Source organism: Saccoglossus kowalevskii, chromosome 5 (genome assembly GCF_978046115.1).
Source record: "Saccoglossus kowalevskii chromosome 5, keSacKowa6.1, whole genome shotgun sequence".
NCBI classification, from domain to species: Eukaryota; Metazoa; Hemichordata; class Enteropneusta; family Harrimaniidae; genus Saccoglossus; species Saccoglossus kowalevskii.
The window spans coordinates 14,456,064-14,475,214 of NC_140645.1; the positions used below are offsets into that span (position 1 = coordinate 14,456,064).

At 36.9% G+C, this 19,151-nt stretch overlaps 1 protein-coding gene across 1 annotated transcript in view; it reads right to left on the minus strand.

The window, feature by feature from the left end:
- LOC102800836 (xaa-Pro aminopeptidase 1-like) overlaps positions 1-19,151 on the minus strand; it is a 52,318-nt gene that overhangs the window by 12,713 nt on the left and 20,454 nt on the right. The window contains exons 2-13 of the mRNA XM_085499143.1: positions 13,966-14,024; positions 13,057-13,170; positions 12,312-12,375; positions 11,024-11,128; positions 10,729-10,821; positions 10,441-10,587; positions 10,049-10,144; positions 9,724-9,805; positions 6,617-6,821; positions 5,942-6,025; positions 5,464-5,576; positions 5,008-5,085 (exon numbers count right to left, since the gene is read on the minus strand). Of these exons, the coding sequence (XP_085355269.1) occupies positions 5,008-5,085; positions 5,464-5,576; positions 5,942-6,025; positions 6,617-6,821; positions 9,724-9,805; positions 10,049-10,144; positions 10,441-10,587; positions 10,729-10,821; positions 11,024-11,128; positions 12,312-12,375; positions 13,057-13,170; positions 13,966-14,024 (1,240 nt within the window). The remainder of the gene's footprint in view (positions 1-5,007; positions 5,086-5,463; positions 5,577-5,941; positions 6,026-6,616; positions 6,822-9,723; positions 9,806-10,048; positions 10,145-10,440; positions 10,588-10,728; positions 10,822-11,023; positions 11,129-12,311; positions 12,376-13,056; positions 13,171-13,965; positions 14,025-19,151) is intronic.

A 19,151-nucleotide genomic window follows, 5' to 3' on the forward strand; every position in this document is an offset into this window, starting at 1 on the left:
ATTGACGAAGTTAATGAGTTGAAGAGTAAAATTGACGACATGCACACGAATTGTAAATTTATGGAATCCGAGATTGAAGCACTACGTGGCACGTTGGACAAAGAACGTCGCAATAGAATATCAGCTCAGGTCGAATTGGATAGATATAGTCGGAAGAATGATGTTATCATTCGCGGCATAAACTATGAAGTAGGCGAAGACATAGAAATGAAAACACGAAAGATGTTATCTGAGGCATTGAAATTACCGTCAGTGAACAATATGCAATTCAGCAAAGTCCACCGTCCACATCCACCAGTGATTAATCGATGCATTTCCCTTAATGATAGAGATGAAATTCTTGGCCGTGGCAATTTATTGAAAGACACAAAGTTAATTGTACACGAACACTTGCCGATACTGTTGCAACAAGCACGCAATAAACTTTTGCCGGCATATTACAGCGATAAAAAAGACGGTGCCCGTGTTCAAATTCGAGTTCCAGCGAGAGATACCTGCGCTTTGCTTATTGTTGATGGAAAAATTAGTAAACGTATTGAAGCTGTTATATAAGACATTTTATGATATTAGCACTAGTACTGTTAATAACAATTTACTGTTTTCACAGCTCCCATAAAAGTTATACCAGTATTGGCGGAGGTTGGTATAACACGTGCTTGTACTTAATGGGCACGTAATGTTAGTAAAAAGGTTGGGTACGCCATTGATTTTTTCTCTTTTTGTTGGTGACTGTCAGGTGAGGTCAAGGTGGTTTAATCTATGTTTAAACTTTGTTTGTATTTTATTGTGTTTATTGTGTTATAATTTCCTTATTGTCAATTACAGATATGTAATTTATACACGTTTTAGTTTTCTGCAGGTCTACTTCATTATTAGCAGTGAGTACATATTTGATCATTTTATTGTTGCAACAAGCTTTACAAAACCACATATCAAGATAATGTGAGTACATTTTATTTTTACACTATGTTATCATGATTGTTGGGTCTGAAATTGAAATAATGTCATATAATTGCAATGGATTAGCGAATAATCAAAAACGACGAGAAATATTCACCTGGTTACGAGATAAATGTAGCAGTATATATTGTTTACAAGAAACCCACTCTATTATTAATAATGAGCATATGTGGAAAAATGACTGGGATGGGGATATCCTTTTTAATCATGGTACTAGCAATCAGCGTGGTGTAGCCATTCTTTTTAGAAAGTGTTGTTCATATGTAGTTCACAGCAGTAGAAATGATTCATATGGTAGGTGGATTATGGTAGACATTACTGTTGAAAACTTGCGTTTTATTTTAGTTAATGTGTATGCTCCTAATGAGGATAATGCCGTCTTTATTGATAATCTGAGTGTCTATTGAAAAGGATTTTGCGATCAATCGCCGGATGTGATTTTTTGTGGAGATTTCAATACAACATTGAATGAAAGCATGGATCGAGCAGGGACTAATACACACAGTTATCACCCAAGATCACGGGAAAGTATTCTCAAGTTATTATTAGCGTGGGATGTCCACGACATCTGGCGCTTACGTAATCAATTGTCTAAACGTTACACCTGGAGAAGAGGTAGACAAGCAAGTAGAATAGATTACATATTGATTCCTTTTTCATTTGTGTCGAGGGTTACCACGGCAACTATTGGTGAAAGTTACCGTTCTGATCATTGTTTAATCAAGGTCGAAATTGAAACTAATGCCCACCCCCGCGGCAAGGGATATTGGCATTTTAATTTGTCTCATTTAAATGATCACGAGTTTGTCAACACCGCCAAGCAATTTATTACAGAATTTTTCGAGATAAATGAAGGGTCAGCCAATCCACATAATGTATGGGACGCATTCAAATGTTCTTTCAGAGGTTTCTGCATAAAGTATAGTTCTATGCGAAATAAAAAGTATAAAGAAAAAGAAAACACACTTATCAAAGAGACACATAAACTGCGAGCCATTGTTGATTCTCACAATCTTGCGCCTACCGACATTATGCAACAGCTGTCAATAAAACAAGAGGAATTAAAAGCAATATATTCTGAAAAGGCCTCTGGTCTTGTAATGCGTGCTAAAGCACAATGGTTGGTAGATGGCGAACGCCCAACTAAATATTTTTTTAAATCTCCTACATAGAAATTATTCCCGAAAAAATGTCACAAAATTATTAAAACCAGATGGTACCGTGCTGTCTGATCCACAGGATATATTAAATGAGCAGGTGGATTTTTACACAAATCTTTACAGTGTTGAAAGGGAGTTCATGGAATCTGAAAATAATTCCACTATTTTTTATCCTGATATGTATGATTCACGATTAGACAGTTCGGAGATAGATACATGTGAAGGTCTTATCACAAAAGAAGAGTTGATCGAGGCTATTAATTCATTTTCGGCTGGCAAATCTCCTGGTTTAGATGGCATACCCGTTGAAGTATACAAAGTATTTTTTCCACATTTAGGTCACCACATGCTTAAGTGTTATAAATATTCGTTCGAAAGTGGAAAAATGACAACAACTCAGCGAGAAGGTCTTTTGACACTACTCCTTAAACAAGATTCTTGCGGAAAAGACAAGGATCCAGTATTTCTGAAAAAACTGGCGACCATTAACTCTCCTTTGCTGTGATACTCGTATCTTGGCCAAATGTCTTTCATTACGGGTAAAAAGGGTAATCTCTAGAATAATCCATGAAGACCAAACAGGGTTTATTCATAGAAGAGTTATTGCGGATAACATTCGCCGACTTTTGGAAATTATTGATTCATATGAGAAAGATGATTTACCAGGGTTAATTTTTATTGCCGATTTTGAAAAAGCATTCGACAAACTTCGGTGGGAGATTATATTTAACAACCTGAATTATTTTAATTTTGGGCCATCGTTGGTGACTTGGGTACGTGTTATGTATAGAAATATAAATAGTCGTATCATCAATTATGGAAATATTTCCCAGAAATGTGGTCTCTTTCGAGGTGTTCGGCAAGGCTGTCCATTATCACCATATCTATTTGTCATTGCTGTTGAACTTTTGGCTATTAGAATAAGAAATTGCGAGGAAATTAGAGGTTTATTCACAGGACCAATTGAAAACAAAATTTCACAATATGCAGATGACACGAGTTTCACAACTGTGCCTACAAAACAGTCATTTTGTAAATTATTGGATATTATTAGTGGATTTTCTAAAGTTTCCGGTTTGAAACCGAATTATGAAAAATGTAAAGTGATGCGTATTGGGTCATTAAAACATACTAATTTTCATATTGAGACGTCACATCCTTTAACTTGGGTTGACGGATCTGTTGATGTATTAGGTATTCATATTCCTGAAGATTTATCGCAGCTAGTCACACTAAATTTTAATACTCGTCTTGAGAAAGCGAGGAAAATACTGCAGCCATGGAGAGGTAGGGGTCTTACGTTGTATGGTAAGATTATTATAATTAAAGCATTAGTGAATTCTCAATTTGTACATCTGTTCATGTCACTTCCCTCGCCCAATGAGAATTTTTTTAAAAAGTATGAAACCTTGGTGTTTCAGTTTTTGTGGGGAGGTAAACGTGACTGGGTTAGAAGAAACACAGTTTACAACACGTATGATAAGGGCGGTCTGAATTTAACAAATTTGAAGGTTTTTAACGATTCTCTTAAAGCTGCTTGGATACCAAGGCTTATTCATGTGAAAAGTTCTTTCTGTAGTAGATTTTACAACTATCTTTTAGATAGCTTTGGTGGTTCTTTGTTATATTTATCACACCTTAATGAGAAAGACCATACAATATTGGACCCTTTATATTCTAATTTCTTAAAACAAATTCTTACAGCATGGCTGCGTTATAATTGTATTGAATCAGAACCTACGATTGAAAGTCTTTGTCAGGAAATCATTTGGAATAATTCTAATATCCGCATAAATAACATACCAATAGTTTGGAGAAGTTTCATTGAGCATGGTATTGTTTTTATTAAAGACCTTCTTGATGAAAATTGTAATTTTCTAGCATTTGAACAGTTTATTTTACAATATGGGAATGTATGTACCCGATACAAATTTTTTCAGTTAAAATCTGCCATTCCTTCAAAATGGAAAAATCTCATAGCTGGTTGTGCTGGAAAAAAATTACGTGTATGTAAACCAAACATGCGTAATTGTAAATGGCTAAGTGGTGATACAATTAATAAAGAGTTGTTTGCTGTGCTGCTGAAACCTTTTTTAAGCGATGAAATTCCAAGACATATCCAGCACTACTGGCATGATATCCTGGATGTTATAATACCATGGGGAGCTATATGTACACTCCCGTATAAAATCACAACCAATACAAAGCTTAGAAATTTCCAGTACAAGCTTACTATGAAATTTTTGCCTTCTAATCAACTTCTGTATGCATGGAATCTCAAAGATTCTCCACTATGCTCTTTTTGTGAAGAGGTTAGTGAAGATTACTATCACTTATTTTGGGATTGTAGATTTATATATATTTTTTGGAATTCAGTTAGAAAATGGTTATCCTCGTTCACAGAACTCATTTTAACATTAAATGCTCTAAAATGTATTCTGGGAGATATTGATGAGCATGCTAATCCAATGCTTAACTATGTCCTACTTGTAGGTCGTTATTATATATTTAAATGCAAGTTGCAACACATTATGCCAAACATTGTAGGTTTCAAATCCTGTGTAAAACAAACCATTGATCTGGAAAGTATCATTGCGAAAGCTCAGAACAGAAGAACAAAGTTTCTAAAGAAGTGGGGGCCTTTTATTGAATATTATGATCTGTAAATGTTTTTCTGTTTTCTTTTATTGTTGCTTTGTCGGTAATTTGTAATTTTTGCATAATGAATAAAAAAACAAAAAACAAAAAAAAAGTATCGTTTTATGTAGAGAAAAAACTATTACGTCTGAAACATTAGATGCTGTTCGAGGCGAAGGCGAGAGAGTACATCGACATTATACTCACTTATCAATTTACCATTTCTTTGAGTATACATAGGCGTACTTACGTGTGATCAATAGTGGCAGCGTGACTTCCATATGCAGATATTGGGGGAATGCTATCCCCTCTGTAATTTTCAGACTTTCTGTAGAAGAATTATATTGACAAAGTTAAATAGTGAAATTCATTCGACCGCGTCCAAGTCAAATAAGACATATATGCCAGGCATTACTGGATCGCAATTCAGCATAAAAATAGAAAATAATGAAATAAAAATTAATGATTCAACATAAGAAAATCAATTAAATGAAAAATGGTCGAAATATGTTCTTGAAACACCCAATGAAAACACATACACGCTGATTGTTCGAGTGCGCATTACTACACCGTAGAATTATTTTTGTTTTCAGCGAATAATGCATTGTGGGCATTTACCATGATGCCTGGTTTAATTACTGGTGTCAGTAATACTATCCATTATTTGGTATAGTTGATAAAAGCGCCCTTTTTATTGTAAACTTACTCTCTGAAGTACTTCAGTTTGCCCATGGCTGATAGTTCGGTCGGATTGTTTCCAGATTTCATTTCGTTTTCCAACCACTGCATGAATGCGCACACTGCCACAGAATCTCGAATCTGCAACGAAAAAAAATGTTGATACACCGTTTCTATTAAATGAATATAAAGTAAGTGTCGTTCATATAAATGTCGTTCAAATAAGTGTCGATATTGTTCATATATCTCTGGTTGGTCATCAATAAAAAAAACATTTAGTTTTTAAGCAACTATAGAAAAAAAACAGTTTCCGTTATAAATGACAGTGCTTTGGTATTTTTGTACGTAACGTTGACGTCACAGAAACGTCCCTCCGACAGAGGGCGCGATTTAGAGAAAATTAATTAAATTGTTTGAATTTTAATGTTGTATTATGAAAACAAATATTCCCACGCGCTTTAATCTGTTACCACGCACATTAGCAAACGAACGACGTCATAACTTACCTGTACATTCTGTATGGATTCTTGTTCTCGTACGTTCTTTCTTGATCGAATCTGTTTGATTGGTGATATCTCGGTGATAAAGCCCTATTGATAAAATTAAATCGATTAAATTAAATTATTACAATTATACAGACAAGAGAGAGTGCATATTATTACAATCATGAACTGCAGTTTAAAATGAAATCGGGAGGCATCACCTGCGCATGCGTCAGATGGCCATAGCGTGTCATTGTTTACAAACAAGCGTCTACCTATTAGCCTTTGCGTTTTTAGTGTGTGTTGTTATTGTCGCTTGGGACTCAATTCCCGCGCACGCGCAGATGAAGACCCTCCCGCTTTAATCTTTTGAAAGCAAAAGTCAACTTCAGGCACCAACCACAAAATAGTTCCATTTATAGTCTGCTCTATTCCACAACAAACTTTTAGTAATCCTGAATTATTTCAAGAATCAAGAATTTATTAACTTTCTCAAAAAGTGGAACTGTAACACACGAAATAATGTTTATTTCGTGTTCCAATAGACCTACGGTTCAATGATTGTACATAATCCAAATGAATACAGTCAAATGATTTATGAACAGATTTTTTTAAACGTGGTGAATCGGTTTCTGCGTTAAAATAATCCCGAAATGTCAATCTACGTGATATGCCGGGTTAAAACTGAATAATACTCACAGCATTGAAATCCTTTACGCTGTCAATTACGGCGTAGCTGGCGCTCTCCTCCATCCACAGATCGCCATAGCCTACCGCTGCCAGCTGCGCTAAATCTGACATGAATCCAGTGTAAAAATTAGTAGTGACGCAGGATGATTTGTCTTCAGAACCAGTACAAACCGGTATTCCCGTCCCATCGATTCTTCCACCGTCCACATATAAGCTAGAATAGACCAGGCAATCAAATAGACTTTTGTGAGCGAAATCACGTTATTAGACATTTCAAATTATCTGTGACATTGTACAAACACACATGCAATATGTGAGATAGTACAAACACACATGCAATATGTGAGATAGTACAAACACACATGCAATATGTTAGATTGTACAAACACACATGCAATATGTGAGATTGTACAAACACACATGCAATATGTGAGATAGTACAAACACACGTGCAATATGTGAGATTGTACAAACACACGTGCAATATGTGAGATTGTACAAACACACGTGCAATATGTGAGATTGTACAAACATACGTGCAATATGTGAGATAGTACAAACACACATGCAATATGTGAGATTGTACAAACACACATGCAATATGTGAGATTGTACAAACACACATGCAATATGTGAGATTGTACAAACACACATGCAATATGTGAGATTGTACAAACACACATGCAATATGTGAGATAGTATAAACACACATGCAATATGTTAGATTGTACAAACACACATGCAATATGTGAGATTGTACAAACACACATGCAATATGTGAGATTGTACAAACACACATGCAATATGTGAGATAGTATAAACACACATGCAATATGTGAGATTGTACAAACATACGTGCAATATGTGAGATAGTACAAACACACATGCAATATGTGAGATTGTACAAACACACATGCAATATGTGAGATTGTACAAACACACATGCAATATGTGAGATTGTACAAACACACATGCAATATGTGAGATTGTACAAACACACATGCAATATGTGAGATAGTATAAACACACATGCAATATGTTAGATTGTACAAACACACATGCAATATGTGAGATTGTACAAACACACATGCAATATGTGAGATTGTACAAACACACATGCAATATGTGAGATAGTATAAACACACATGCAATATGTGAGATAGTACAAACACACATGCAATATGTTAGATTGTACAAACACACATGCAATATGTGAAATAGTACAAACACACATGCAATATGTGAGATGTTACAAACACATGTGCAATATGTGAGATAGTACAAACACACATGCAATATATTAGATTGTACAAACACACATGCAATATGTGAGATTGTACAAACACACATGCAATATGTGAAATAGTACAAACACACATTCAATATGTGAGATTTTACAAACACATGTGCAATATGTGAGATAGTACAAACACACATGCAATATGTGAGATTGTACAAACACACATGCATTATGTGAGATTGTACAAATACACATGCAATATGTGAGATTGTACAAACACACATGCAATATGTGAAATAGTACAAACACACATGCAATATGTGAAATAGTACAAACACACATGCAATATGTGAAATAGTACAAACACACATGCAATATGTGAAATAGTACAAACACACATGCAATATGTGAGATTGTACAAACACACATGCAATATGTGAGATAGTACAAACACACATGCAATATGTGAGATAGTACAAACACACATGCAATATGTGAGATTGTACAAACACACATGCAATATGTGAGAGTGTACAAACACACATGCAATATGTGAGATAGTACAAACACACATGCAATATGTGAGATAGTACAAACACACATGCAATATGTGAGATAGTACAAACACACATGCAATGTGTGAGATTATACAAACACACATGCAATATGTGAGACAGTACAAACACACATGCAATATGTGAGATTGTACAAACACACATGCAATATGTGAGATTGTACAAGCACACATGCAATATGTGAGATTGTATAAACACACATGCAATATGTGAGATTGTACAAACACACGTGCAATATGTGAGATTGTACAAACACACATGCAATATGTGAGATTGTACAAGCACACATGCAATATGTGAGATTGTACAAACACACATGCAATATGTTAGATTGTACAAACACACATGCAATATGTGAGATTGTACAAACACACATGCAATATGTGAGATAGTACAAACACACATGCAATATGTGAGATTGTACAAACACACGTGCAATATGTGAGATTGTACAAACACACGTGCAATATGTGAGATAGTACAAACACACGTGCAATATGTGAGATTGTACAAACACACATGCAATATGTGAGATTGTACCAACACACATGCAATATGTGAGATTGTACAAACACACATGCAATATGTGAGATTGTACAAACACACATGCAATATGCAAGATAGTACAAACACACGTGCAATATGTGTCGGATTCATGTACTTCCGGTAACATAGTTTCTGGCACGCAGTGTGAGTATTTAATTTCAATTTGCGTTCACCAATCAATTAAAATGGAGATGCGCAAAGTCGTGGTTGCAGCCTATACGGGCATTTATGCACATAAACCACTCCCGCTGAATGGCTATGTTAGCGGTTCTGCTCGCGCTATCAAATCGGATTAAAAAGACCGCAGTTGCGTGGCGATTTTGCCATATTATTCATAAACCCGTAGTATTAAACATCAAAATCAACAATTATATCTCATCATCTGCATCTTTAAACAGTCAATGTGATCTTGACTAATTACGGCAAGGCACTTTCCTCTGAAATGGGCTTATTATCTCCAAGCAATGAGACATTCTCTCAATAATTACTGGAAACCATTTTTTTATATTCTCCCATATTTGTGAATCCAACTAATACTGTATCTTTATCTGTACGAGAAAAGTCATTTTTTTTAATTGGTAAAACTCTCTTCGAAATGAAGGTACAGTTTGCTGTTGGGTTAGTTCTATGTACACATCATTTAATTGTGAAAAAAAATCCGTATCCAGCGATTGTTTCCTAATCAAAACCTCCAATTATCTCCCGATTTGAGAAAAAGTTCCTTGCCGACTAATTGAAACAGAATGACCACTTACTTGACTGTATCTTGTTTGATGATTGCATAGGCGAAAAATAGTGGATTATATGGCGTATCGGCTCCTCTAAGGTTGAACACCCCTGAAACAAAGAAAGAAACACCAAATAGCCGCTCAGTAGTTTTAGAAAAAAATAGAAATAACTCAGGCTCTTTATGTCATACTGGCTTGGCCTTGCTCTCGCAGCATCAGTTGGCCCGACATGTGTCGTTGTTATAATTTCACCAATTACGAGTAAATTTAATACAAGTGCTCTCTCTTCTTCTGTATAGAGAAGTTTCATATTGCACAGACATGGGAATTCACCACGCACGCGGGCACTTACATGATATATCCACAAGATCTGTGAGAACCATAGCGCCAACGTTCTTCTCCGACATCTTGTCGCGAATTGTGTTCACCTTCGACAACCAACTCGCCCCTGCAAGAAAATTAGAAGGAAATGTAACGCCGACCAAAAATTATAATCGAATAATCTCGATGTCATCGCTTACTGTTTCTATCAATGGCTGCTGGTCACGTGACCTGATTTGGTGAGTAAAAATGTCGCCGTACCGTGACGTAACGTCACGTTTTTCCCTGCTTACTTAGTTCATTTGTATTATTCAGTAACGCCTAGTCACTCATTGAGAGTTTATTTTACTGGATTCCTGCTCAAAATATAATTGTTAAGCCTTTTTGTTTGATTTTGATTCAATAACGACAAAATATACAAACCCGTATATTGCGTAGACACCGACATTAGAGTGCCGGTTGGACGTGGAGGGCGGTTGCCATCAGAGTTCCAAAGATCATCAATAAGCCCAGGTATTTTCGAGATTATCAGCTCTCCTTGAAACGCGTTAACAAATCTTTCATGTTCAGCTGTGAAAATAACAATTACAAAAAGAGTATAACCATGTCGCGGTCTAGACGGAAAGGCTATTTGGCAATTGCATATTGTCATCGGGAATAACACAAACACTACTCTCGCGAGACTTGCGATTTAATCGTGAGCTTACTCACCGAAAGTCAGATAGGTCATATCTGCGCCAATCCGACTAGAAGTCTCCATATTTTCGTATAACCAGTTCTCCGGCTCAATGTAGTTCTCGCTACCTGAAATGAATTGAAGTGTCACTTTCATGAGCGAATCCCTCTTAACCTTTTGCAAGACGCGCTCCTCGCGGCGAAGCGCTTCTTTTAGTTTACCAATTTAGAAGCGGTTTGACGATATAAAGGCGAGACTTATTGGTAAAAGTGGCAAAGTTGGGTGTATCGTGCGTGGCAGTATTGACAAATTTAAGTCTGGCAGGCTAACCTGGTGTGAATATTTCCCAGTTGCAGTCGACTAGTTCTTCGGCGCGTTCCCGGTACTTCTCAAGCGTCCAAAGTAAAGCTTTGTCTGTCGTTACAACACCGAGTCCTGTTGGCGAAACAAATTGAAATGGGATTATTTGCGCCCACGCGCGGTTAAATTGAAACGAAATCACACAAATCGTCACACAAATTAATGTACAGTGTCCATGAATCGCCAAAACGCCCTCAACGACTATTTCGTACTGTTGTCCAATATTTACTTACTCTCCACACAGAGGGCGTGTGCTCTACACCTTTCGTATGAGGATTTATATTTAATGTTCTAGTTTCGTCGTATGTTTACATATACATGTGATAGAACATTCCAAACAAATATAAATTCAATTCGCGTATACTGCATAAAAACGCTCATCAATTCACTATCCCGAGAAATCCACGATCATGTAGTAAAAGTATGATCACCAGAACCAGATTTTTTTTTTAGAAAACGGACATCGAGTCGTTGAAATCCGTTAACATTACCGAGCTTTTTCGTAGATTCGTTTAAGATCGTGATTTCAGCACTTTAGAGCACCATCAATCCACTGTGCTTAGTCGTAAATACCCACCCTAAATAGCGATGTACGACAGGATTGTATGTTTCTAAGGTAGAATATGTCTTCCTTCAGAATCGAGCAAATCTATCTATCTGAATGCCGTAAATAAACTTACTTCCAGCGTAAGCCTGCTAGTATTTTTTGTAGGTAGTGAAGCATAAATGTTTAATGGTTTATTTATATATCCATCGACTCACAGTATTGAGTCTATGATATATCCCACAATAAACGCGCGTACAAATAAAGCAAAATTAAAAGAAAAAAGAAGAAAAAATCTAGGCAAATTCAAAATGAAGGCTACATATAGTAAATGTCGGCAAATTAGTCGTATTTTTTATATTACCAAGTTATCTACCTACTCTGACAATATGGTATAATCATGGATCTATAACCTTCCAGTATGTTTGCTGTTTGAAGATGTTGATGCACACATGTCTTCCTGCGGCCCTCGAATTGAATTCGTTAATGAAAGACGCGAAACACGAATACGCATGCGCTTTGATCGTCGCATAAGCGCGATAAAGGTTAGCATATTTTAGCAAACGAATAGTGTGCTACAAATACAACTTGAACAAAAACAATGAGAAATCCACTCCGTTCACTGACCAGCATTCAGTGTCAATACACAGTAGTAAGCCTTCGAAACATTGGACAATAAATTGTGTTGGAGAGTGTTAACTATAATGCATTTACCTTCGTATCCATCAAAACCGCTGATGTATTGTAATCGCATCTCATGGGCAGCTGTGTACTCGCTCTGTATGCACAGTTCAGAACGCATCATGATTAGAAAAAACACTCAACATAATTTCATAACTACAATTGGGACGTTGTGCGAAAAAAATGACAGTAAAATTATGCAATCCAATAAGTAAACATTGTTGAATAAACAGTATATACGTAATTACGTATTGAATGGATGAATAATGAAAAATGACTAATTTAACTGATTTACCATTTCAGGCATATTTAGCGGGTTTTATATTCACGGTTTTATCATGTAGATAACGTGTTCTATGCTAAATTTTACATATTCGCTGGGTTTTAATTTAGCGCATTTTCTAGTCAGCGAAATAAGTAAAATTAAATCCCAGTGAATAACTAATCCTTTTACAGTAATGTAGATATGTAATCGTAATGTAAGCTGAACTACTCCGAGGTACAGGGTAAAAGGCTAAATTCAGAAGTATTCTCAATCAGGCTTGATCTTAAATACCCAGGGAACAGCTCACTTATATTCAAATGTCACATTGAAGATGATAGACTGTAAACATTATGCACAAAAAAATATGTTTGAGTCAACATGTGTTGCTGATTCTCAGTAGTTCGTGGGCATATATACTTGTGTTTTTGCATGTTTCTTTCCCTCTCTCTCGTTTGGCTTTGCACGTAACGTTGGTGGGGTTAGATTCAAAGTGTCACGTGATTTGATAATTACCTGATGCGCATCTTTTGGTGTTATTAAATACGCTGCAAGAAGATTAAAATCCGCCATATCCCTGCGAAGTCGGTTTAGTTTGCTGGATGTGTCAATGGCAGTAGGCGCCTTTTGCTGTAAAAGGTAAAGTATCATCAATGCTAGTTGAAATGGACAACTAGTTAGGATGGGGTTCGTTAGGTTCGATTCAGATGAAAAAAAAAAATGGAAAAAGAATGGAGCACTGTTTGCGGGGTGAAACAAGTCTCGTGTGTTTCACGCTCTGAACGAGATCTCGCCGGTCATTTGACTCTAAAGTCTGGTAACAGAAGAATAAACATTACTCGGCCGCAGAACAACTAAACAATGAAATATTGTTGATAACATTTCATTTTTAAGCAGCGTTAAGAAATGTCTGTGTTGAGATATACAAGTGTGAATGCCAAACGTTACCACAGAAATCTAGGGGTTTCACTGCAATTTCCCCGTAAACTAGCGCGTAAACCCCCTCTATGTCATTCTGCAGTCAATACGCACGAAGAAGAAATAGATGAACTTCTCTGAAAAAATAGCACTTACTCATTGAATAAAAAAAATAATAACATTTTAATAAACCATGTTAGGGGTTGTATCCAAATTAAGGGGTTTCCCTCTTTTGAGAGAATCGTTGGGGAATCAAACATAATCACCGCGAAAACAAACATAAAATCATGAATATTATAGTAACTATTCTCAGCATAGCACATGAAAAAAGTTCGATACCCTGTTTCTATCAGACGCGCCTCTAGCGCCAGTGCATTTCTGTGACGTCAGTGGTGTCATTGATGGTATCGTACGAGTCGCTAGGGGCTACTTTTAGGATTGCGTATCGACCTGTCTAATAAAGTAACCTTCAATTAGACGTTAGTGCTAGATTGATGTGATACTTACAGGTGGGGACTTTGCACAGTTCCGTGTTTGTTGTGACGTCACAAGTGTGAAGAAGCATGCTGTAGGAAATAAAAATGAAAACAGTTATTTCGAATGGTATTTGCAAGGTGTAGCAAAGGCGTCATCAACGACAGGTCGTTCTTTATAGACAACTTTCCCATTAGCGAGACTGGGGTGCAGAAATACTTTTTCTTTGTCATGGCGGGAAATACAAACATGTCAGTTTGCAGATGGTCGATAGAAGGAAATTATATTTTTGTGACGACGATTGGCACACCCGCAAGCACAATATCACGCGCGATGTTTCCGTTACAACCCAAACCGCCGTATCTACGACTTCCGGTAAAGTGGTCTATCGCTGGGATGTCAACGCCATCGTATACTGATTGTACGTCCAGTGTAAAATGTTTGATAGTCAGCGAAGTCTGTCACAGAAATTTGTGTTGATAAACATTGATTTTCCCACAATCCAATGCGCTCTTAATGAAAACCACGAGTGCGAGTTTTGATCTCGGTGCAACGTGCACTAATTACCGTCACTCTATCGATACCTTCCTATCACCATGCGATTTGAACCTAATTAAAACCTGGTAACGTCCCAGTTCGTACTCGTTGGTCTGTGCATTTGCCAGAGTCGCCATGTTTGTTTTTATGGAACTCTTCTCGAATGCAATACATTGTGGGTATCAAAGTTAACTGTTAATTCAAGTTCGAGTTACTAAATGTGGACGTTCAACAAAAACAAAAATATAGGTTGCCCGTAACTCGAAGTTCTGTCAACAGTTAATTAAATACCGAGTTACAATTTGGGCGCGGTTTTGCACAAGTGGGCGTGGTTTCTGAAATGTGGGCGTGGTCATTTTTGTAACTCGATGCTTCGTAACTCGATGTCCGTAACTCGAACAGCTCAGCATCTCTTTTTTTTTCATTAACGTCTTGACACAAATCATTATAACTGTGGCGTGAACGCCAATACACCGATAAACTAAGCGATAAGCGACGTGACATTTTTACTGTTCACTCAAGAATGACGTCACTTAGAAAATTGATCAGTCTTCGGCTTAATTGTCAAGTCGTAAACTGATGTGGTGCTCGTTAAACTTTATGAGGGTGTTGGCAATCGACAAAGTCGTGGGTTAACAATGTTTTTGTTTTTTTAATTCTACATAGACAGTAATGTATTCCTATATATGTAAAAAAGGGAGAGATCAGTATATAAAATGTAAGTCGTCCCCGCCAACCCCAAGAAATTAACATGTACCTCATGATAAAATAATATATCATTACTGGTTGTAACGGGCCAGAAACCGATGTATTATGTTGTTTGGCGTTGGTGTTTGGGGTAATTCGTGAATATGTGTACTGACTTTGTACATTCACGCATGAAAAACGTACCACGGCAGTAAAAATCCTCAAACCGAAATAACGTTCTTCTAGTGACCACTGACCCACAACAGTAACGTTGTCCGATTAGAACGCGAACGACTTCATAATTCAATAAATGTATTACGTAACGCTAAGTGATGTCATATGTAAACTTTTTATTACTTTCCTTACGTAATGGTGTGAACAATTGTACTCAACATTTATTCATTCATGTGTCACTGGGGTAATATGGCTGAATTCGAGGTGCACAACATGCATTTTTCAAGAAATATGCCTGCCATAAAATACTCGCGCATAAAACATATGTGTTGCTTATTTCTCGTGATCACGCCTTTATTTCGCGATCAATACACTATTCAGTCGCTTGTTTTTACTCTTTTTTTGAAATGATGAATAAGTCTTAACTGGGATCCAGATGTGGAGGAGTTTGAAGACTTAAAACAGCTGGTAAAACACGACGTATTTTGCATACGTGCATGTTTCATTTTCAGTAATTGTCGATAGCAATTCATAACATACGGTCTCTAAATAACAACTTGTCATGTGTTCATGCATGTTGCTAACTAACTTGCACTGTAATAGCAAGCTACTCTTGAAATCGAGGTCGAAAAAGTTTGAGAAAGGACGTTGGTTGGATTTTTTAGCAAAAATTAATAAATAAAACGTAAAGATAAAATAGTCCTGTACAAAATATACATATGTGTTTGAAGAAATAACGTTGTTCTTATTGCGCATGTGCGTGTTCGTCTATTATTGTTGACGGGTTAGTTCTTACCTACATCACGCGCACTACGCGATTCATTCACACGCAATATGGCAGTCAGTTACCATGGGTTACGGCTGTGACTAGAAAGTAAGCGTTCTACTCTGATCGTACTCAATACATACGTTAGTTTTGTAACGTTCGCTTGCCTCTAAATACGCACCTGGTAGTATATATCGTCTGGTTTTGGTGCTGTAAAATTCACGTGACTCAAGCGCAGTTCTGACGACAGCGTTTCGTGGAAAAACAAGTTTTTGCTTGAGCTTGTAAAAAAGATACGACGTTGTAGACGACAATCTGATTTCGTCCCCAGCGTACACGCTGTTGTAACAGGCAATTGAATTAACGCAATATTACAATCACACATGCAACTGCTTCATGGTAATTCTTCTGTCTTTAAAGAAAATGGAAAATCTCCTTTAATCTCTAATGTAAATTGGCACTGTTTTCTGGCATGTGGTATCCGTCATTGTATATTATACCACATCGTACCCAGGATAACTGCTTGTTCTATGGGGGGCGTCTGTCGTCGACAATACGAGTATATAACACCATGGAGGTATAAACTAATAGTATGTTTTAAATCATACAAATTAATTTTTGAAAAAAATTTGAACCGCGTTCAGAGGTTATTTGAATTATTCAAGTCCATTCTGGAGGTAGCTACAGAGCGTATTTTAACACTACAAGTCGTCGGTGGCTTATTAGTGAACTATGGGAGTGACATAGCACGCATCTACTAGTGAGATATTATTTCATTCAACGTCGTTGTGTTCGTTATTTTCACGTGTACAACTTCACGTAGTGAACTATCGCTTTATCTCCTATTTATAATATAACAAACACGGCTTAATTTCAAGCGTCCTAAATGTACAATTTAACTCCATGTACGTTATACGGCTAAGAATTGCCAGTTTAAAATGAAAATAAAATATATAAACAGCAAGTTAAGTGATGTTGGATTTTACCTCATTAATCTAATAATTAATTTAATTAACTGACAAAAAACATGATCGCTATAAGAATTTTTAAATTAATGCATTGCATTTGAGACATGCTCAAATTGTTAGTATGCAAATGAGGCAAATAATTCATCATGCGTATCGATTAAATAATAACGGAAAAATGAACATCCTCGTAATCCAGTCGTTGGTATCTGCGTTGAAATGTTTGTGTTCCGATAGACAATCGGAGAACGGTGCGACATATTGTCCTATTCGTGACCTACCGGCACATATAAAGTTGCAATTGAAACTTTGACTCCACCGCCACGTATCGAACACAGCCCACGTCCGTAACGACGGAAGAGAAGCCGGGCATGGCGCCTAGTACATTATACTATCTTTTTAACTCGGTGAATACACACTAAGTAAACAAGAAAAGTTGATTAGATCGGCGAAGTTAGAATACTCGGCGATAACAATTGCGTTCATTACCGGTGAATGCGAAGGTGACACGGCAGGTCAACCGTGGATGATTGAGGATGGGATACACACAAAGCTTTCGCCCATACCCCCTGAGGGGGCTGAATACAGTGATGCTACTAGTTACTGACACTGAAGTGACAGATGTGTTATCTATATCACAGATACGGAGACGCATTTAACAATGTCACGATGTAGTCAAGGCGTTTACAGATTTTAAGCATATAGTCGGTTGAAATACTTCATTGTAAGTTGTTTTACGGGTCAATATATAATCCTAAAGTTTTAAATCCGTTTCAAGAAAATTATGAGAAGAACCGGTGGGATCGATGTATAGCAGGATATCCATTTTCTTTTTTGCTCGCATACTGCGTCGACATTTTAGTCTTTAATTTTAGTCACGATCTTTAATCAACTCAGAAAATACGAGCGCCCTCATACTTCCATTACATATTTTCTTTCGAGTGCCTCGATTTAACAAATTCAGACCATGTACAGGAGAAAGACAATGAGAAATAACAGATTACAGCGACATACAATCATTGAACATGATGTTAGTGTATGGGCTGAATTTGGGAGTTGACGCAGCGCCATCATTTCAGAAGAACGTAGCTAGGTTAGCTGTACAGCAGTTGAATAATACATTTATTATGAGTCGTTCTTAAACAATAAAGGGTTAATACGCGAGTTCAGGCCAACGAGGCATTCGACAACGACAAAAACGTGACGAGAATGACTTAGATTGAATGTCGCTTTCGTATACACCGATTCGAAATAGAGTCGCATTAGTATATACCGATTCGAAATAGTGTCGCTTTCGTGTGCACCGGTTCGAAATAGCACCACTTTCGCATACACCGATTCAAATTAGCTTTGCTTTTGTGTACACCTATTCTAAATAGCATCGCTTTCGTATACACATATTCGAAATAGCGTCGCTTTCGTATACACCGGTTCGAAATAGCGTCACAGTGTGAATGGCGTTATTTATAGCGTGGATTATTAATAAGTGAATTTGAATGCCGGGCACGTGATATGAAAATGTGTTGAAAGAATTGGCCACAAACAGAACATGACACATTCCAGAGATGTATATTTAACTAGCTAGCTAACGGTGTTATAAGATGAAATAAGCACTCTCCGAATCTCACAATACTTAAATGATCAGGTTTAAAATTAAGTACGGAAAATGTTGATTTAATTACGGGATTGCAGATGGGTATACAGGTTTTTTTTCTCAATTTGGAAATATTGGATCTACTTATTTTAGTTTACGCTATAGACTTCAAGTTGAAATGATGCTATTTTTTTTAAAAGCATTTCCTGTAATATAAGGTGCAGTCCAATTTAGTATTATGAGTAATTTGATTCTCGACGAAACCATAACATATAATGCTACATCAATATAATGTGTGACATGATGGTCTGCGTCTTCGCTCCACATCAGGGTATTGGGGGTTCGACACAAATGGGCGTCCAAACACTCCCTGCTCGCCGCGCTTTCAGAGGGAACCATCGGCCCCGTGTACTATTCATATCCTCCATTAAGGAACAGTACTACACTGTACTGAGATGGAGTTCTCGTTATTAAGGACCAGTACTACACTGGACTG